Genomic DNA, 22,750 nt, shown 5'->3' on the forward strand with positions numbered 1-22,750 from the left:
GTTTTCCTTAGAAGTTGCTTTATAAGGCTATTATTACCAAACATATACGAGATATAAATGACTAGCATATGCCTTATTATATAACACAAGAATTACCAAACATCCCAAGAATCTGCACGTTCCTACTTTAGGTTGGTTTTTTATGACATCATCGGTCATAGATATCGCTTGATCTCTCCTTTATCAATGGATCTCAACTGATCAAACAATTGTGTCACAATTATAAAGATTTCAACGCTATACACTATATTTTGTCGTCTCACTGCATTTAATGTTATCTTAGTTATTCTCATATTGATTTGGCTGATAATAAGCATTAGGAGGGTCTGAAGAGGGATATATAACTGTAGTCTAGGCAGCATTTTTCTTATTCGAGATCTTCAAGTGTATGACATCGAGGATTGATCCCATGACCTGATCCAGACTTGACGTTACCATTTGAAAGATCTACTATTTCGAGGTCCATCTCACATCGAAGGGGATATGTTGTATTTTTTTTAATAAAATTCAGACATGATTCAAATTTTTTTTTTCTTTGCAACCAGAGTCTAGATTTAGGAAAAAATAGAAAATGAAATTCATTTTATTCATTGCTAGCAAGATCTAGATTACAATTTGAATTGAACATAAATGACTAAAGCAAATGCATTGCTACTTGTGTATGCAGTCACCAGATAACTTGAATAAACACTCCTACAAACTTTGCAACATTTTCCAGTAGATATGCATCAGCATCTTGGCATGTCTGGAGGTGGAGGCAGCATCTTAGCATCCGGGCTCTTTCCGTTTTTGACAATAAACGCCATCTCCATTCCCCAACTTACGTGACGCTCAAAATGGCAATGCAAAAGCCAAACTCCTACAAGAATTCAAGTAATCCGTTAGCACGAAACAAAATGGTTAACCAACCAAATCGCACGCACACTCTATATATGTACATACCTGGATTATTTGCCTTGAATCTGATTGCTGTCCACCCGTTTACAGGAACTGCAATAGTATTCTGCAGAGGAGGGTCGACAAGATTATAATTCAAAGGGTCCCTGTCCCTGTCAAAGTTCCCAAATCCCGACCCAACTACGTAAAAGCTGTATCCATGCAAGTGCATAGGATGATCTATCCCTGAAACAAGGTTCGTCCCCTGGAACACAAGCTCCACTGTCGAGTTATATTCGAGTACTCTCACTTCCGTCCCGTTCTGAGGCGTTAACCACTCCCGGGGCAGCATCGTTTGCTGAGTATAGTTGAAAGTAAAAGGCGGATTGCTCGGAAAATCATCTCCATAAACCCCTCTAATTCGATTATAGTACGCTTGAAGAATGGCGATTCTTGGCGGCACAAACGTTATGTTATTAATACTCGCACGCAGCCGCCCTCCTATTGATCCACCCACCGTGTTTATGGACAGAGTGAAAAACATTATTGTGTTCGCATTTTGAGGGACGTCCACGGGGTGATCTTTGCTGGCTAAGCTTCTCAGTCGTCTCGTGAAATTGGTGGATGCGAGTGTATCGTCGAAAGCAGGGAGAGCAGGGCGTAAAGGGGAAGATGGGGCTGAGTAGTTCCCACTGTACTGTATAATAGCAGTCGTGGTCGTGTTGCCAGCAGATCCGGCAATGACATAGACCCTGGAAGCCATGTAGTACTGACTAGGCCGTTGGTTAGCTTCCAGCAAGAAATCGATGGTTTGTCCTGGAGATATTGCGATGTAATCGCTGGTGAATGGCTTCGTGTAGGCGCCGTCTGATCCTACAACGGTGATGTTATGGTTTGCGATTCTAAAGAACATAATGTTGTTCATCACTGCGTTGATCATACGGAACAGATACCTCTTCCCGTAGTCCACCGTCACCCTGAATGTATCTGCATTCAAAGATGATGAAATTTTTGTACTTCAATATTTCTTGTTCTATGATATATTTGAATATGTGGGATGATTTAAGTTGCATTTAATTTGATTTTCCAACTTTGATTAAATTGGTTTTAATTTACAGAAGATTCCGGTTCGCCATTTATATAGATGCATGACTAGTTACAGTGGAAACTTGACAAAGTTAAGATTGTACTACATTTTCAAGAAATTACTTGCGCGTTGACGCACTTGCAAGAATTCTTACATGCAGTATAATTAGATTAGGGGAAATTTTAATTCAAATCGAATTTAATTACATCCAAATTCATTATATAATAAATGCACTTAAAGTGTAATTAATGTACAATTAAAAAAAATTACCAATAATGTGGCAACTGTATCAATTGATTTGGGTAAGAAATTATTACGAGGTTTCTTACCTGGTCTGGAGCAAGGATACAGATCACCAGGTTGTCCGTTCACAAGGAAAGCATCAGAAACATTAGGGTCGCCTCCACTCTGGATAAACTCATCAAGAACTGCCTGTATATCACTCTTCCACCATTCCCCTGTATTGTTATGATAGCATTAGATTACTTTATAATACAAATATTCATCATGTTTACCTTATATAATTAAATTCAACTGCTCGACTATTCGCATAATATACCTAGTATGATAGGAATTTCTGCATGAGGTTTAGGGAACGGATAGTCATTTCTCTTCTTGGGATAAACGACGAGTGCACCATATACAGTTGCTCGGGACCAGTCGCTATGAGCGTGCCACCACAATGTCCCGATCTCATCCGACAGCACAATCTTTTGGCTGAATCTCGTTCCAGGTTGAATCGGGCACTGAGTGATGTATTCAGGTCCGTCTGACCATGGATATCTCGGCTGTTTAACTCCATGCCTACGTACCAAAAAAGAAATTCACCTCGATTAGAGGATTTAAATTGGACTTCAAATCCTCAACGACAAATCCCTTAAAATTCATTAATTTGGATAATTTTAAATTTGAAAAATTTCAAATTCTTTTAATACAAAATTATTTAAAATCCTCTATCCAAATCCTCCCTTTAAATCCAAATCCCGTCTAGCCTCAGCCAAGTATGTTGTACATAATCAGCTAATTCTTGTAAAAATCAAAATTCAGTATATGTAGATGTGGAAGATACTGATGAGAAATTGGTAACAACTAGACAAATGATATAGGAATTATAGTATTATTACAGAAGACTTAAGAATATAATACCAGTGAATTGTCACGTTCTCGCGTGCTTGGTTGACAACATCTACTACTAATGTATCTCCTTCTGTGACGTATAATGTTGGCCCTGGAAATTGTCCATTTACTGTCAATATGCTCTTGCTGCTGCACAATCTTGTGTATGGAGTATCCTTCAACTGCAAATCATATGAAATTTCACATTCATTAAAATTACAAATTTCCTGATGCTGGAACAACCATATAATAAAGTTCACTCGACCCAAAAATTTATAGTCGAGTTCCATCAAATGTACGGATATTATTTTATTTATGTGTGTTTATTTAATTTATTATTTTGTTAGTATTTATAATTTAATCAATTGTTGAAGAACGTATTGAATTTTTAATTGATATTATAATGTAATTTACTAGAAAAATAATGAAAAAAAACGCAAGCAACCCCATATGATATTGCAAATGGGCAAATTATTATCTTATGAAAAAGAAAATAGCAAATATCTTCATATATTTTTTAAAATAAAGCAATTTTATTTTAAAAAATTCAAGGAGGTAAATTGTTTTGTTTTTCCTTCATAAAGAAATAATTTGCTGATTCGCAACATCATGGAGGTAAATTGTATTAAATAAAAAAAAAATAGTTTTCTTGTCATGATTATAAAATTCGTAGGGAATAATAATTAATCAAGGTTGAACTACAGTTGTTATAAGCTTTTTGTTTCTGCAAGTGAGACCAAAACTATAGTTAAAAAATTGATAAATGTTTTAGTCATAACTAAAATAATGGCAATGTTGATTAGCCGTGATCCAAACTTTGATTTTCACACTATTTTTGTTTTGTGGTAGTAGATAATATTAATTTGCAATGATTTTGAAATTGCAATCACCTATAATATGGAGAAAATAATCATTTTTTTTTATAATAGTGATTGTCGCGTGCTTCCATATAATTAAGAAAAAAAAAAAAGAGAGAGAGAGAAACCAATGAATACTAATATACTGCAACAATTACCACAAATTTGTGCCGATGGACCATCGCATGGCCGGGTAGCAGGCCGCATAAGAGAAAGAACAGCGCGAAATACAAAACGGAACGCTTCATGATCGACAATATATCGTTATTTTACACGGCTAAAATGCTGAAAACATGCACACGACGAGCTCTAGCTCTCGTCTCGTCTTTGTTGGAAGTTTTGGTGTTTGAGGTTTTGAAATATGTGGTCTGTGTTTTGTGCAAATACTTGAAGTATTTATAACAGAGGATAGGTGCAGGATGAGGAATCTGGTGAAGAAAAATCAAGGTTGCTGTTTGCAGGATGGATAGATGATTATATGTCAGTGGGATTTGCCTGTTTTTGAATCTGGTTTTGCACTTCTACTTCTTAATTACTTTGAATCTTCTCATACTTTGAATTGTCCAGATTTTTACATGTCTTTTGTCAAAAGTGAAATTGAATTATATTTATCATTTGTCACCTGTTTAGAAGGCAATATTCAATGATCCTTTTGCCATCTTTATTTAATCTTATATATGATCAAATGTTCAAACACGGCAAAGAAGCAACAAGTTGTTATAGAAGCGTCAGTCATACCAATCGAGCAAGGCCTCACTCATGGTCCTTTTGAGATCCTTACTAATACGATCTTTTTCTCCATTTTCGGTCAATTTATAGTCGTATTAATTTTGATAGCAAATATGAGTTCTCGATTGATATTGAGCCATCTGAAACTCGTTTTTTCATCCTTATTAATTAATAGTTTTTATATGATCAATAATATAAGTTAATATCAGAAAATAGTTACAAATAATAACTTATATTATTACATAAATACAGGCACGAAGTTTAGATAATTTGAGTTTATAGATAACATTTTTACTTTATTTAATCCTATATATGAAACCCTAAATTCAATTTGAGTCGAGCATATATATATATATCCATATTCATATCTGGCTTATATTTAAATTTAAGTTGGTATTGATAATGCAAGCGTAAGTTGGGAAAATTCTAATTCAAATTGGGTTTAGTCGAATTTAAATTAATTATATAATAAGTGTAATACACTTACTGAATAATTAGTATACAATTTACGAAACTTGTTTTGTGATTAATTTTATTTGATAAAACCTAATTTGAGTAATAAATTCGTGTAAGTTAATACAAGTTATATCAAGCTCGACTCAAGGGCTTTCATCTTTCGAGCAAAATAATATTCTTAACTATTTATAGAACAAAATTGGGATAATTTCATGTTTCATACCCAAAGTATACTCTTTTTTAGTTTTAGTACCGCAGGTTTGTAAGTGGTTAGACTTGACACCTAAAGTTTTTAATTTTTATCTACCTATTCCGTTAAGTTGGCCGTTAAAACAAACGGTCAACCTAAATTTGATGAGAAAATTAGGCGAAAATTTTTATATGTAAGGGCATGTTTGGCATCGACTTTATCCAACACAAAAAAAAATATATTTTTTGATTCATTTCAATTTTAATTTCATAATTGATTACAACAATTAAAAAAAAAAAATACATATTTAATCCAATATCTTAAAAAGAATATCAACTTTACTGGAAAAAACCACATATTTTTCCTTTTATTTTTGCTTGACCACAATGCAAATATCGTCACGTTCTATTTATCAAGGATTTATGTTATAATTTTTCATACTTTCTTTTAATTATTTCAACAAATGATTTTTTTTGGCTTTTTATGACCAGTGAAATAAAAAAATTTAATAAATTTATAAACAAAATTCTCTCAACCAAAAACAATAATTGAAATATATTTCTTATTTTGTGCACAAACTATGGTATAATATACCAAAATATGGATATGCATGCAATTTCATATGACTAATAGTACGCTGACACCCTTTGGGTAGCCTATTCGATTTTTCTTTATTTATTTTTTTTGCGAACAATTCAAGTGGTGATTGAAAATAAGACTATTAGTTTTCTTGAATTATTACAAAGCAATTATCTCTACATTATTCCGCATTTAGCATGCGCTTTTATTTTCATAATGATTTCAATTGGGAGAAAATGTTTGAATTGGTATTTCCATAATGATTTGAATTAGTATTTCTTTTTATTGAAATTGAGTTATATATATATATATATATGTTTACATTATTATCTTCAATTATAAAATTGAAATCAAAATAATTTTTTTTTTTGTTTGTTGAATAGAATAGCAGTCAAACATATCTTTATATAAACAAGATCCCGCCTAATTTTCCCTTCAAAATTGAGTTGATCGTTTGTTTTTAACTGTCAACTTAACGGAAGGTACTCAAGTAGATGAAAATTAAAAATTTTGGGTACTGAATTTGATGACTTAAAAGCTTGAGATATTAAAACTGAAAGAAATAATATACTTTGAGTACGAAAATTGAAATTATGCGAACAAAATTCCAATAATGTTTACTAGAAGAAAAACAGAAAAAAAAGGTAAAAAAGCTGAATGGTAATAATCTGATTTTGAGTTTGACAATTTTGTAATGTTTGGAAAAGTCTCCAGCAGCCTTTTAACAAATTCCGTGGTGGTTGCTTTGTTGACAATTAAACCTTCTGAAAACAACAATTGCCAAACCACCTATAGTTAGTCAAGATACCATGTTTCTCCTTCCAATCACTCTTCATTTTGTCCTAATAACGGAAAATTGGAAAGCATATTTGATTTATTCGAATTAAATTAATTATAAAGTGTATAATATACTTGTCATGTGATTGATTTTTTTTTAAATTTATATATCATTTACATAATAAATATATTACATTTATCACATAATTAATTTAAATTCGATCAAATACAACCAGAATTGAATTTTTCACTAATAACAAAATTTTCACCGACGATAAAGGGATTCACTTTCACTTACTTTTTCTTGCATGTTTATCTCAATTTTAGATAATGTAAACGTTGGGTTAGGTAACTCTGCAATAATTTATTATTTTAAGATCATAAGAGGAGACGCGCTCTACAACAAAAAAAAAAATTATAGGAGAGATAATTAATTAATTGAGTAATATATTTAATTAGATCATAAGATATTCGAAAAGCACATTTCAATGCTTTTCTAATGTGAGTTTAGCAAACTTTGAAGGTTAAATTAAAAAAACCTATGTTTCTTTATAACGGCTTTTCCTTTCCCGACTCGATCTGTTCCCTGTCCTAGCGATCTGTAGACGTACCCCTTCACGAGCGAGAAGAAATATTAGATAGAGAACGATTCTTTTCGTATAGAAAGAAAGCGCTAGTTGACTTTCGTCTTTCGAGCGAATTTCAGAACAGGACCTTCCCGGATTTGCACGATAGTCAGCTATACTAGCCTACAATGAACGACAGAGTGGTATGGATATTCCGCTAGAGCCTGGGTGTAAAGTGCGTTTGAGTAGCGGGTTAGTGGGCTTTGATTCCCCTCTTCTCGGAGAGCGAGAAAGGCACGTTACATTAATATGATTAAGAATTAGAAGTACATTACAACAAACTCACATAAAGTTAGACTCGGAAGTCGGAACCATGACCTCGAATTTATTTTTGGGATAAAAAAAATAACAATTTTATCGATTAGTAAATGGCAAAAAATTAGACTATATTAAAATTATCACTAAAAATGTATAGTAATTAATGATGTTTGGGCATATTTTATATTTTTCATCTGATAACACAAGAACATAAAGAACAGATGGAAAAAGATAATCTAAATGTCGAAACATATTCCTTTTATTAAAAGAGGAACCCAAAAAAATGAAATCTACAACATCTTCACAAAATATTGACATATACAGCTGACTCGACATAGGATTGATTTTATTCAAAATTTAATTACACTTAACGTGTGGTTGATTATGTTCTCAGGTTATCCCTAGAAGTAGAAAAATCGACCACGATTCACGTGGACAAGACAGTGTCACTGTCATTTGAGCTTTAATTGGAACTTCAGCCTCATTTTCAGCACTTAGGCATATCGGGAGGTGGAGGCAGCATCTTAGCGTTCGGTCCTTTTCCATTCTTAACGATGAATACCATTCCCATTCCCCAACTCACATGACGCTCGAAATGGCAATGCATGAACCAAACTCCTGCAAGATCAATTAATTTTCAAATTTTTCCCCAATTTTCAGTCACCTTATGCTAAAATAATCATATAAAATTGTAATGAAAAAGAAGAAAGAAATTAGATTTATACATGGTACTGTGGTGTGTAGGTATGCTGAATAGAGTGAAAGATAAAATAGAATTTACGACAGAAAATTTGATCCAATAAAGTGCACAAACCTGGATTGTTTGCCTTAAATCTGATCGCTGTCCAGCCATTCCTGGGAACCGCAATCGTCTCCATCAGTGGAGGGTCGACAAGATTATAGTTCAATGGATCCGTGTCTCTGTCGAAATTCCCAAATCCCGACCCGACAACGAAAAAGCTGTATCCATGCAAGTGCATAGGATGATCAATACCACTAACCATGTTCGTGCCCTGGAAAACTAGCTCCACCGTCTCGTTATACTCAAGAATGTTCACATCAGTGCCATTCTCAGGCCTCCACAGGTCCTGAGGGACAAAATCCTGAGTGTAGTTAAAAGTGAAAGGCGGATTATCAGGAAAATCAGTCTCGTAAACTCCACCAATTCTCTTGTAATAAGCCTGGAGAATGTCAGTTCTTGGCAGCACCAGCGTGACATTGTTCACACTCGCCAGGAGCCGCTCCTGGAAAGGCCCGTCGCACGTTGTGTTCTCAGCGCACGGGCGTAAATTGACCGAAAGGGTGAAGAACAGCTTCGTCGTGACGTTTAGGGGAACATCGACTGGGTACTTCTCGTTGGCGAGGCTTCTGAGCTGGTTCGTGAAGCTAGTGGATGCAAGTGTGTCATTGAAGTTGGGGAAAGACGGAAGCAGTAGTGATGACGGTGGAGTGTAGTTGCCAATGTACTCAACGATGCCCGTTGTCGTTGTGTTGTCATAGTTTCCTGCGCTGGCATAGACTCTTGAGGCCATGTAGTAGTGGCTCGGAGGCTGGTTGGCTTCTAACAAGAAGTCGATGGTCTGTCCGGGGGAGATTGTGATGTAGTCGCTCTTCAATGGCTTTGTGTAGGCGCCGTCTGAGCCGACTACAGTTACATTGTGGTTCGCGATTTTGAAGAACATAATGTTGTTCATCACTGCATTCACCATTCGGATCAGGTACGTCTTCCCCAACTCCACTGTCAGCTTGAATGTATCTGCATTTTTAAGACCAAAAAGATTTTATTACACACTTACTTTTTGAGTTTAGAAAAGGTTTCCAAAAATTATATAGAAAATTCTAGTACGGAGTTTGGTCAGACTTGAATGTACTACACTGTCAGTGTAATTTGTACTATTGATTTGATTCAAACAAATTTAATCTGAATAAACTTTTATCAATGCGTACACTCTGAACTGTTGCAATTATATTATATATAAATCTCTCTTTAATTATCCGATTTCACAGAAATTATTACATCCCAGAATAGACAACAAACCTTGTGTCGAGCATGGATACAGATCACCAGGCTGACCATTTATGAGGAAAGCATCAGAAACATTGGGGTCACCCCCACTAGCAAGAAATTCCTCCATAACTTCCTGCACATCAGCATTCCACCACTCTCCTGCATTTCACACAAATTTAAAAAAAAAAATGGTTAATTTTATCACATATCCTTTCTTTTAATTCGCTGTAAATTTAATTACTTTCCGAGCAATATATATACCTAGCAGAATGGGCACTTCATCATGAGGCCTAGGAAAAGGATAGTCGTTTCTCTTCTGGGGTAAAATAATGAGTGCACCATACACGGACGCCCTCGACCACTCACTGTGAGCGTGCCACCACAGAGTTCCTTCCTCATCCGACAAGACGATGCGCTGGCTAAACTTTGTGCCTGGACTAATAGGGCACTGTGTGACGTACTCAGGGCCATCTGACCATGGATACCTCGGCATTTTCACTCCGTGCCTGAGAGATTAGTATTTATACACGCGACTCATATATATTAAAAAAAGAATACAGAGCGAATACAGTTTAGTACTGCAAGCTAAAATCATACCAATGAATGGTAATATTATGGCCGGCACGATTATAAACGTCAACAATGACTAAATCTCCCCTTCTAGCATATATAGTCGGCCCCGGAAACTGCCCATTTATCGTCAGCATAGTCTTGTTGGTGCATAACCTAGTGTGTGAAGAATCCCTCAGCTGCAAGTTCAGATTAATGAAACATACAGGATCATCAATTAGGTTTAGAACTGAAATAAAGTGCTGAAATGAGAAGACTGATAACTACATCTGAGTTAGTTACAGTAATGAAAATCGAATATTAATGTTTTTATCAATTTATTAAGATATTGATTTGTAATTACCATTTAAAAAAAAAGACACTAATCACACTAAAACTTACCACAAACTTATATCGTCGGACTAAAGCATGACTTGGTACTGCTACGCCTCCCAGGAACATAATACCTAATAAGTACAAGACGAAAGTCTTGGACGTCGTAGACCACCACATTTTTCGCAAAAAATGAGTGAACCCTCTTCTCTACTATACTTTTTGATTTGAATTATTGAGTAGTAGAATCTGAATTGTTGTTGCGTTGTTCTTGAAAGTGGAGCAGATGGCCCAGGATTTATAAGGTTGGGAATATTTTCATTTTTCCTCTTCAATTATCTGAATAAATAAAGGCGACGGCTATGATATTTGGCACGTTAATAAGTGCAGCGGTCCTACTCAAATAAAATAATTGCAAACTCAGGCTGCTCTATTCGGGTCGAAAGTACCCTGAGTTTGACTCCGCAGCCACTATCGAACAAGGAGAGAATGAAGATGGTCATGAAACAAACACACACACATTTGTTTGTGTGTGTGAAGTGGGGACTGAATTTGTGAAAGTGATGGTCATTAATTAATTATTATGAATAAGCTATATATAAATATTTAAATTAGTATCCTAGTGGTTGTGAACCTAAATGCTTTAATTAAGTTTGCATGTGATAATTATTCTACAAAAATCACTTTTTGATTTAAAATAGGTGGATTAAAGTTGGGGTATTACATAATGTATTGTTGCATGGAATATATAACTTTTTAGAATTATTCCGTCAGAAACGTGCATTACTCACTCCATCGACCTCATCACTCAAATTAATTTATCTTAAAATAAAAGAAAAATTTAAAGAATATATACTATCAATTAAGGGCGAAATTACAATTTTGTCCTATAAAACAAGAAGTTCAATACTTTTGATCCTTTATTTTACGGGAATTTTAACATGACCTAAATTGGAGAAAAACTCGATACAGTTAGTGTAAAAATAGAGGATTAAATGTGTCGAATTTTTATAAATTTTGAATTATTTTGAAAATTCTGTAAATGAAAGGACTAATTAAATTAGAATTTTTTTTAAAATTTTGGAATTATTTTAAAAATTTTCTAAAGTGAATGATTAAAAGTGTTAAATCTCATTTACGATAAGATAAAATATACTTTCGCCATGCATCAATGAAGATATATTTACAATTCTTTCGAATTTGTGCTTACATTCATCTTAAAAAACTGTATAAATTATAAATTTTCTAAGTGGCTGGAAATTGAAGTTTTCTTTTTTCTCCACAAGAAACAATATTAATATCTTCTTATCGCTTTGGACAAATGTCAAAAGTAAAAAATAGGTTAACCTAATAAATAAAGTAATACAACAAGCGACAAATAAATACTGTGCGGATCTTGACCTTTTCTTTTTTCTTTTTTGTGGGAAAATTTTTATTAAATGAAATACTAATAATAAAGAAAAAGATGGTGGTAAGAATAGCTAGAAGATTGAGAGTTCACACGTAAAATTTTGTGAATTACCATAGGTAGATGTATGTCTACTTTTATACATAATATTTTTTTTTTTATTTTTGTGTCTTATTTGAACGTGTTTTTTCTTCGAATTACAATTTTTCTTTTATTAATTTTTGGATTTGAATATATTAATGATGCAATAAATTATATAATACGGTAAAACAGAGTACGGTTTAAGGAAACTGAGCAACGGCGGCCATAAGGATTCAGCGCAGCAGCCTCAAACAATTTGCAGTTTGGCCATTTGCAGTTTGGTTTATTAGATTGTAATAATCCTTTTGCACATGTTTCTTCTCCCAACTTGAGAAGGGACCATCCGTCCCTAGACGGCTATTCCTTTGAAGGATTCAAGCTTTTCATTTTTCATTTTTCCTTATTAAAGCCAAACATTAGTTAGATTATGAATACTAATAGTTATTTCAAGAAAGGGCACGTAACACTTTTCATCCCGTAGTTCAGGATTTCTTTTGGTCCTGTTAATTACGAAATTCTCATTTTTTGTTCTATAATTTTTAAAAAATAACACGTTTGATCACATAACATTTTTTCGTTAGATACTTTAACGAAATCACGTGGCAGTAAGTATCTTTACACTTTTGGTCTCATTGGTTGCGGAATTCTCATTTTCGGTCTCATAACTTTTAAAAAATATTACTTTTGATCTCATGCACTCAACAGTCAAATGATACTTTTCATTAAATATCTGACGAAAAGATCTCATGGGACGAAAAGTGCTATCTTTTTAAATTTATATGACCAAAAATAATAATCTTATTATGGGAATTCATTTAAAAGCAAGCTACTTAACCAATATTGAAAGGAAAGAAAAAGTGAAGGGGGAGATGCAGGGAAAAATTAATACCTAAAAAATATTTGGAAAATCGGAAGTGAAATAAATTTCAAATTCTTTATGTATGTGGAAAATAAATTAAAGAAAATATTTGTTTATATAATTTTATCAAGTTACCCTTTTCTCTTCCTTTTTCTACTAGAAAATAAACAACTTAATACAAAAATAATTTTAATTGATTAAAAAATTAAAAATTAAACCTGAAAATTTATCAATTAAAAATACGCATCAAACAAGAAAAAGAAAAAACTATCGTAGATGTCAATATTTCAAAATTAAAGGTGTTATTTTTAATTATAAATAAATATGTCTATACTTTTTTGGCGTTCCTGAGTAGTGGAGTACGTGGGCCTGATGATGATGATGCAAAATCAGACATTTGGACGAAGTGCTTTACAACCTTACGCTCTGATGTGTGTGTGTGGATGCGTGGGAGGGGGTGTTAATAAGAGAAGTGTACGTAATGTTTGAATTTGTATATTAAATGTTTTATTTTGTGTTTTAGAGATAAAGAGAAAAAAAAAAGAAGAGATAAGTAAGTGTATGTTGAATATAGATTGTATGTTTGGATTTGTTTATCGAGATAATTTAAAATATTTTAAAATAAGTGGTATATATTTGGTGTTGGGATTTGGGATACAAAAATCACTGTTGATCGTCAAATCATATTTCTTTTATATATAAATATGTACATATATAATTATTATATGTTTAATGTTGTATTTTTTGGTGACAAAAATCACTGTTTATTGTCAAATCATGTCTGTTTTATATTATATATAAATATATATATTATATAGAAAGTTGAAAAATAAAAAACACACAAATAAATTGTAAAAACATAAAAACAAGCATTGTGTGTATTTTATCTTATTTTGAAAGATGCAAAAACATGAATGTATACTAATATAAAAACAAATAGGTAGTGTTTCCCATGTTTAACACACGACTAGATTTATCCCAATATAAAGATAAAAATAAATAAATAATAAAGTAATTTCATAAATTTGTATCTAAAATTATTTTAATTTTTAATTTTTAGCATTTTTAGACTTCAATTTTTGTTTTAATTTTGATCCCACTTTAACACATGACACGGATAAAATCTACATTAGTACAAAAAAGAAAAAGAATAAACAGTATAAATAGTTCCTTAAGTTTGTATATAAAATTATGTTAGTCCCTTAATTTTATTCTTTTATGTTTTAACTTTTGTTTGATTTGAAAAATAAGTAAAATTAATAAAGTGACCACAATTACTTTAGGATTACAAAATAAAAAAAGCTTGATGAACAAATGAGACTAAAAATTAGACAAATGATGATTTTGGCATTTTAAAAATCTCTTTATTTTTTTTCACAAAATAATTTTTGTAAGGATAAAATGAAAACTTAAAAAGTAAAGTGTATGGGGATTTTTTAAGATTTTAATACTTTAGTGGATAATTGATGTGAAATGGGTACTTCATGAGTAGTAACTTTATTTTTAAAATCGAACGGAATGAAATAAAAAAAAATGTTCACTTATACTATAGAAAAAATTAGAAAATTTTTAAAGAATAAGTAAGATCATAATCCATAGTTTATAAGAATATTTTGATTAGTTCACCATAAAAAATGGATGAATACCTAATGAAAACTAACGGATTGGACTAGTTATGGGACAACTATTAAAATTAAAGAGTATTGATAGTTTTTTAAAAAATAAAAATTTATTTTTAATTATATCAAATTTTGAAAAAGAACTCATTGTAATTTATCCCATTTATTACAAAGTTTTGTTTCGGACAGAATAAATCGCAATCCAAAATAATGACAATATCAAAATATAGGAAGGCAAAAGTTGACCTCTCCTTAATACATCAGGGTGCGGATCGAAGATGATTCTAGAAGTATAAGACAGATAACTACTTCAGCAACTTAAATTGGCCGCCAGGACACGCAGTGGGCATATGTATGTCTGCTAAGAATCAGTTAATGTACGTACTATAAATTGGTCCTAATCCCTGTGAATCCATTGTTCAATATTCCCACGGAAATAACCCGGGGTAACAACAGGGAGGATATAGAGCGAGTAGGAATGGACGCGAGACCTTCCTCAATCTTTCAATAATTTGTATGCCCTGCATTGTCCGTTATAAAAAAGGGTGGGTTTGACTCGATGGACTCAGTTGCCCCCCCACCCCCCCTCTCCACCTTTTGAAAAATTCAATTATTTCATAAATATAAAGAAAATAAAAATTTCAGCATATCAATTACAAATAAAATTGTTCTAGCGCTTAATTCAAATATTCAAGCTTAAAAAGAAAATGTCAAATATAAATAAGATTATTCGTACTTCGTTGCAACTCAAACAAATCATAATTCATAACAATTTGACAACTAAACAATCTCATCAATTACACCTTAATAACAATTTCTTCATCTCTTTAGCCATTGTAAAATTTGTTAAGTTTGAGGTTGGGTCCTTGGGAAGGGTAGAAAAATTAGTTAAATTACATACAAAATTTTTAAATATATATTAAATTAAATCTTTTGGGATGGGTCTTTATGGACTTGAGACTAGGCATAGGGGGAGTCCTAATTTTTAGGACCCATTATCTGCCCCAATCTCCATTTTATTGAACTTGAACCGGTCTAATTTGAGGCGGGCTTTCTCAAGTCGGGTTCAATTACCATCCCTATACATAACAATAGTTTCAGTAATGAAATGTTTTTTTATGTTTTCATTTTCAATTGATTTTAAATGTGAAATGTATATTTTTTTTTATTTTGCTTAGATTTTTTGTGAAAATAAAATTATGTTTTGATTAGTTGATCAAAATGTATTTTATATTTTTAGTGATAACAAATCAATATATTTTTTTATTTATTAAAAATAATAATTTTTTTTTATTATTAATGGTATCAAATTAAGTACGTTACCGCCGCTTCAGTATTCCTAAAAGAGATAGATGCAAACCCTATCTCTTACTTTTAGTTCACAGCTCCTTCAATCAATATTCGAATAAAAATAAATTAACAATATAACTGACAAGCCATTGAAACACAACTTAGTCAGTAAAGGTGGGTCCCATCATTCGAATTTCACTAATGTGTGGTTATTAGTTTATTCTAATAATAATTAGAGTAAATTATAATAATTTTTTTTTAGATTCGACATAATTACAAATACCCCATAGTTGTATTGAAAATTACCAATATCCCCTTGATTTTAACAGTATTCTATCATTAGCCCAATCCGTTAGTTTTCGTTAGGTTTTCATTTATTTTTTTATGATAAACTGATTAAAATACCTTTGTGGATAAGAACTATAAATTTTATTTTATTTTAAAAAAATTTAATTTTTTATTGGATTAAGTGGATAATTTTTTTACCCACCCGTTCCATTTCGTTATAATTTTTTATTTTTTTTTTAAAAAAAAATACAGTAAGAGAACAATTGACAATTGCAGATCTCCATTTAAATATTACATAATTTCATTAAATATTGGGTAGATATTTATAATTTTTCAAATATTTATTTGTAAGTATATCAAAAGCTTTATGGGAAGTAATTTACCCTAATAATTATTCGTTATTATGTAATAATAGTTATTAATTAATTATACATATCTAATATTAATAGTTATTGTACATTGATTGTTGATAATTGAAATTCACAACGTAATTGTAATTAATTGATTAAAAAAAAAAAAAAAAGGAAGGATGAACAATGTACTAAAGCCAGTAGTATTGCAAGAAGAGCAAAAATTGGTGAAGAAACAAAACCACTCATTCAAAGCAGAAAATCTCCTCAAGTTGTCCCAAGGGAACCAAATCTATACACAGAAATATATGGATGAGACAAAAGAATAACTACGAAATACATAATTACATAATAAACAGACCATCATCAGTTCCCTGACTAGAACTATATTAGTGAAAAATGATGCAAACATACGAAAAATTGAAAGAAGAAAGAACATTTACTGTGATCCAATGCTATGATCTTCGGATTCTAAACGAATCTTCGCTTCACAATGCAAACCAGCTCCAGTAAGGTGACGTTTGAAACTTGGGACGAATGCTTACGCAACTCGCAGCCGTCTCTGGATTTATGCTTCATCGTCCTCAGCAAGCTGCAAACCGTAACCTTGCTTCATGTCTGCATCATTTGAAGAACGAATCAGTTGTAAACTTGCTTTCTTGTCCGACTATACGAATATAAGTCATAGAAATATTGAGAGGAAAGGTTGGGAGAAGGGTACCTTTATTTGAAGCTTTATTGCGCCTATCTTTCCGTTCAGTATTGTTCTTCCATTCACGAGCTTCACCCACCTCATCATTTCCGTCATCTCCTATATCACTTTCACTTGCCGTTTCCCATTCAGAATCATCGGTCTCTTGGCTGCAAATACCTCCAGCATCACCTTCACAGTGGACCCCTCCATGTTTAACGGCAGCCTCTCTAAATAACCAGGCGGCATGCATCTGTTTCTTGATGAAACGCTCAACGTACTCAGGAACCTTGTTTTGTCTAGAGGATAGATCAGGATCAGTTGATTGGGAACACTCATTTATGTACAGAATAGCATCTAACAGGCTCTCCTTGGCTAATCCGAGCATGTCATAGGCTTGCGCTCGTCTCCACAGGCTTTTGGCATGACGATTAATTGGGTTGTGAAGACAAAGTGCGTGTGTAGTGTCACTAATAGCAGCCAAGGGTTGTTGCAGTAGAAGATGACACTGAGCTCGATTACTGTACAACACTGTCCTTTCTTTCTTTGATCTCATTGGGCACAAAGCTAATGCTTCTGAATACTTCAAAGCAGCACCAGATATATCTCCTGAAGAAAACAAAGAATTCCCTTCTAGTTTTACCACTAAAGCAGCCGCCTGTTTGATGTGCAGATCCTCTTTCGGCATATTCTTTTCCCATTTTAATCTTTCTCGAGAGCTAAGGAGTTCCTCAACCTGTTCTCTTGTTCGGCTACTGACTGAATTGCGGCCTGTTCCAGGTGATTGAATACATTCTTGAAGAACGTTAATAATCGAATCACCGAGCTTCTTATGATCCCCTAATGTAGTTATTTCAGCAAGGTCAATTAGTACAGGTACTGCCTTATCAATTACCTGTAAAAATTAGCGCAATTTAGGATAAGAAATAAGTAAAATGTTCAAAGCAAAAAATTGTAGGAACTTCCTTCTGTTTCTTCCAGCTTTTGCCTCAGAAAAATGAAATTGAGAACGGGTAGCATGTTCTAATTCCATAATGTTCTAGAGCAAAGCAGAATAGGAAGTCAAGATGGCAATAAATATACCATTAGAGTGGTAAAGTTGATAAATAATTTAGCAATAGACCAAACTAATAGAACAATTTTCATAACGGCAGTAATACTGGAAACGCGAGCAGTTACCTTGTGAGAGGTACTTGTATCTTGGAGTAACCAAATAAGACAGTCGATCGCCATATATTGCCAATCATCTGATGACCGTGCTATATTACACAAGGACTCTATAATTTCAGGACAGCTAGCGACTGGACCCCTACCAAGCTTATGATGGCAAATTGTCCGTAACAATCCAATACCAGAAGGTGAATTTTCATTAACTAGTCCACCCCACATACCGGGAAGCTTTACCAAAAATTCCGGTTTGCATATAGTCGGAAGAAATTCAGGCTTGAAAGCAAAGCAATTGATGAGTTGAAGAGACCAGCACTGCAGTTGACTGGCCCATTCTTCAGCTTTCCTCGACTCCAATTCAACACCACCCATGCCTCGCGTAAGAAGATCACAGTGATAACTAAGCCTCCTGTCAACATACTGGTAAAAATGAGAGTAAACGATTTCTAGTGCACTCATTGCCAGCTGCATCGAGAGCTCCAAGATCTCACCATGGCTTGCTACGGCAGGAAACGTGCTAGCATATGTAGCTAAATGACCTAGAGCTCGTACAGCCACTCTCTGCTCGACCCAAGTTAACCTTCCTCTAAGAAGTTCAACCAATGCCGGGATAACCCCGACATGCACTGCCATCTCAGCAAATTCTTCCATATTCATAGTGTACGATCCAATTATATGCGCTGCATAATAAGGAATATATATATTTTGGTCATGAGATAACCATCGGCGGTTCTTTAAGCCCTTCCAGATGAGTGCTGCCATGCATTCAAAAATTCCCAGCTCAATGAACTCAGGATCATTAGGATGCGCCATTGCAGTATTCCAAAGACCACTAATAGGAAGAACTTGACCATCATCCTCCTGGGAAGGAAGCTCTCGAAAGAATTTTAATACACTTGCTCTGCGCTTGCTCGGGTTTGCTTCTTTCATTACACAGAAGAAGCATCCGGGATAAGGACAGTCTGGCAATACTTTATCCATACTCATAAGAATAACCTCGTAACCAGAAAACCAAGTAACCAGTTCCTCATCAAGCTGCTACCTAAGACATATTCGTAAGCACATCATTGTTGGATGATTCTTGAGATGGAATACATTGTCCTACCTGATTATCTTAGAATGACTCGGACTTAAATGTTTTTAACTATTCTAGCTAACTGGTACAGAACATATTGAGATGTGAATTCCGATTTATGATTAGTTTTACTTTTGGCATAAACGGAGTCTTACAATTATATTCAAAATATAATATCTTTTGTTTTCTCAACAATGAATCAGTATAACACATTATACATTCACTGAATTTAGATTTCAATAGAATCATTTAACATGTGAAAAATCAAAACATAAGACTCTCACTATCCGAAATTTGTAGCTTGTATTCCTTGTTAGGATATCCCGTATCTGAAAAGAATGCTCCAGATCCTAATAGAAATTATTTTCTCAAATAAACCACCTCATTTAAAATACTATAAAAACCTCAAAAACTTTCGTTTAACAACTCTTATCTAAAATTCCTTGTTGGGTCAAGGCGGAGACATTGTAATGAAACAAGTTAGCATTGCAGTCCCTGATTTTATATGTTGACAACAAAGTCGACAGACCACACTCAATCATAAAGTGAATATGTAAACAAAATTGTGTACAAGCATCACTTAGAATCAAAATGAATGTTGACAAATATCACGCCTTGTGTTGGTTATCTTCCGTTTCTAACCTGCCAACCAATTGACTAATGAACAATTTCTCAAAATTTGGAGTTAATTGCATTGTTGGTCCCATACTTTAGGGTGTTTTGAAGAAATAGTTCCATGTTTCTTGAAATAGTCATTTTTGGTCCCACCGTTAAGATTTGGAAGGAACGGCAACGTGCAAAGCACATGGGGGTTAAGTGACCGGCTGTTTGAGGAGGGAAATTGGCCAACTAAGTTTTGGAGGGAAAAGCATCACATCAAATAAAATGCATGTGCTGCTGCTGAGCCTTAAGCAAACGAAAAAAAGTAAAAAAGCTAAAATCGAATAGAAGAAAATTCCCAGTTTTTATGCCTAAAAGAATAAAGTGCATGCTGTTGGGACTTGGTTTCACGAACAAAATGAGGGTTTTCTTCTTTGAGATTCTAGCTTTTGTTAAGTTTTCGTTTTTTCCCCCCTTACACTTGCAGCACATGTATTTCACGTGATGCTTTTGCCTCCAAGACCTACTCAGTCAATCCCCCAAGAAAAACAGCCGGTCGCTAAGCAGTGACCATTCTGTCCAAAATTTAATGGCGGAACAAAAATTTAAGATATGAGATAAAAAAAAAAAACAAAAAGGTGATTTCGAAAAGAACGGCACTATTTGTGTAAAACATCCTAAAATATGAGACCAAAAATTGCAATTAACTCATAAATGTAGGATGCTTACTTACTGTAGAGCATTTGACTTAACTCGATCCCTCAGCCCTTTACCAGACAACTGAAGTTATCACAGCCAACTGCCCTTTCGATCAAGACAATGATCTAACTAAACTAAAGTACCTCAAAATCATACGTAATAATAATTGATATCATGAAACATAAGCACTTACATGAAATTTCAGCATCTAGATTTCATGTATTTGAACTCATAATTGGAAGAAAAGCTGGGAATTTTTTAAAAATTGCCCCAATCTTAAGTACCAAAGATACAGATATATCATCAAGACTGCAAAATGAAACGAATACCTCTGCATTCGACAAGCTTACATTCAAATTCAAATTCAAATACTCCCAATTGTCTCAATCACACAATAGAATGAACAAAAGATTAAACTAAACCATAACTTGTTTATATCAAATTTTTCGAACCAAACAGACTATAAAGTGAGTATCGAATTCTGAAAAATGAAAAAGCAAAGAAACGAACGACCGACCCTTTTCACATTGAGATTACGCCCCATTTTCCAGATGGATCTGCCCAATAAACCAAAACAATACCACAAACAAACAAGAAAAGAAACAATCTTTTTGAGCAAAAATCCAATGCTCAAATGCCGGACCAACTCTGAACAATCTCAAATACACACACAAAAGAAAGCTCAGTCTTCAAAATTAAAACTTACCTTAAACTTTTGCAAGACGGCAAGTCTTGAAAAAGAGAAATGAACACAAAATTTCTCTTGCTTTCTCCTGATTTCTGTCGAAAACCAATTTGGTTCATTGAACTGATGAACTGGGAAATGGGTCCTTTGCTTTACTTGATTTCTTGTCTGTTTTGGGAAGTATTTTTTCCCGACAGCGAAGAAATCTTGCAATGAGATTTTTTCCTGTTAAGATTGGAAACTATATAAATAAAAGATCCATTAATGGACAGTAGTATCATCAGAAATTTGATTAATATATATTAATTACTTATTCACTTTCTCATGCTAACTTTTTTTGGTCCCATATCACAGATCTCTTGCACGCTTTCTGGTTTAGCACCTTTACCGTTGTACTACTTTCGCCATGGGAAATGGGATCTTCAAGATTTTGAAATTGCAAACCCCATCTCCATCTGCTTGCCCTTTTTTTATTAAAAATAATTGGTTATAATTATTGGATAAATTTTAATCATCAATAATTAATATATATTATCTATTCCTATTAAATGCATGTAATTAATAAGAAATTATTATCACAAAAAATCAACGACTATTATTAAAGTAAAATAAACCACATTTCTAACTAAATTGAGCTTCCTTGGCTGCTCGCATTACTTTTTAAAAATTAACGGTGATATACATGTAGTCGCATTTATCCTCTTAAATTACGACAAAACTCCTGCAACAAAATAATTTTGTATTGACATATAAAAATAACATTTCCTCTTATCCGCTATATTCTTCATTTTACATCCTAAAGTATGTTTTATTGAAAAAATCTCCACTAAAGCTAATTTTAGTGTTTTAACATGTTACTGATTTTTTTTTTAAAATTTGTAGCCTTTTATAAATGATGTCATACAAAAAGTATTTACGAACTTAATATATTCAGACATGTTTTAAAAAGTAAATTATTTATATGTATAAATATATATAATGCATATAATTTTATAAAAAAGTATGTTTTATAACTTATAAATTTTTATTTAATTATATACGGAGGGTGAATAGCAATTTATCCCCTATGATATTGAAAATGGGCACATGAAAAGAATATAATAATTTACTCTCCTATACTTTTTAAAATGAAGCAATTTACCTCCTTATACAAAAAGGTAAATTGCTTCATTTTTAAAAATCATAGAGGAGTAAATTATTGTATTTTAAAAAATATAGGGATGTAAATTGCTATTTATTTTTTCATAAGAAGATAGTTTACTCATTTGTAATATTACAAGGGGATTCTTTACATTTTTTCCTATATACGGAAGTTGCAATTTTCCGAAAAGCAAAGTTTTTTAAAGTATTTACTAATTTCTATAAAGTTAATTATTAATATCAAATATATATATTAATAATTATTACTAACATAGATTAATGCGTACACGTTGATGAAACTGAGTGGCCATGACCTCTTTGGCCTCCACTGTGTTCTGCATAATGTTTAAAAGGTAT

The 22,750-nt window shown here is 33.0% G+C and overlaps 2 protein-coding genes across 4 annotated transcripts; both read right to left on the minus strand.

Annotated features, from left to right (window-relative positions):
• On the minus strand, positions 554–10,722 carry LOC105158919 (laccase-15-like). The gene is made up of 11 exons (XM_011075832.2): positions 10,511–10,722; positions 10,157–10,308; positions 9,821–10,065; positions 9,590–9,718; positions 8,366–9,307; positions 8,042–8,169; positions 3,110–3,261; positions 2,523–2,767; positions 2,293–2,421; positions 943–1,863; positions 554–859 (listed from the first exon to the last, which is right to left on the minus strand). The coding sequence occupies exons 1-11, from the start codon at positions 10,619–10,621 to the stop codon at positions 729–731; spliced, it is 3,285 nt and encodes a 1,094-aa protein (XP_011074134.2). The 5' UTR covers positions 10,622–10,722; the 3' UTR covers positions 554–728.
• LOC105158920 lies at positions 16,561–21,701 on the minus strand. Of its 3 annotated transcripts, none has more exons than XM_020692947.1 (5): positions 21,564–21,701; positions 21,275–21,478; positions 18,207–19,229; positions 17,058–17,922; positions 16,561–16,954 (listed from the first exon to the last, which is right to left on the minus strand). In XM_020692947.1, the coding sequence occupies exons 3-5, from the start codon at positions 19,179–19,181 to the stop codon at positions 16,905–16,907; spliced, it is 1,890 nt and encodes a 629-aa protein (XP_020548606.1). In that variant the 5' UTR covers positions 19,182–19,229; positions 21,275–21,478; positions 21,564–21,701; the 3' UTR covers positions 16,561–16,904. The 3 variants fall into 3 exon arrangements, with proteins under 3 accessions (XP_020548606.1, XP_011074136.1, XP_011074138.1); XM_011075834.2 differs by having other exon boundaries at positions 18,207–19,236; XM_011075836.2 differs by lacking the exons at positions 21,275–21,478; positions 21,564–21,701 and adding an exon at positions 21,086–21,223 and having other exon boundaries at positions 18,207–19,236.

Source organism: Sesamum indicum, linkage group LG3, assembly GCF_000512975.1.
Source record: "Sesamum indicum cultivar Zhongzhi No. 13 linkage group LG3, S_indicum_v1.0, whole genome shotgun sequence".
Lineage (NCBI taxonomy): Eukaryota > Viridiplantae > Streptophyta > Magnoliopsida > Lamiales > Pedaliaceae > Sesamum > Sesamum indicum.

Bases quoted from the DNA above. Each gene is read 5' to 3' on its own strand.
- LOC105158920 (XM_020692947.1), bottom strand. From the start codon at position 19,181: ATGAGTATGGATAAAGTATTGCCAGACTGTCCTTATCCCGGATGCTTC. The intron at 17,923-18,206 runs GTAACTGCTCGC...TAATTTTTACAG, and splicing joins ATACAAGTACCTCTCACAAG to GTAATTGATAAGGCAGTACC. The intron at 16,955-17,057 runs GTACCCTTCTCC...CAAATGATGCAG, and splicing joins CAATAAAGCTTCAAATAAAG to ACATGAAGCAAGGTTACGGT.
- LOC105158919 (XM_011075832.2), bottom strand. From the start codon at position 10,621: ATGTGGTGGTCTACGACGTCCAAGACTTTCGTCTTGTACTTATTAGGT. The intron at 10,309-10,510 runs GTAAGTTTTAGT...CTGAACTTGCAG, and splicing joins TCCGACGATATAAGTTTGTG to CTGAGGGATTCTTCACACAC. The intron at 9,719-9,820 runs GTATATATATTG...TGTGAAATGCAG, and splicing joins TGAAGTGCCCATTCTGCTAG to GAGAGTGGTGGAATGCTGAT.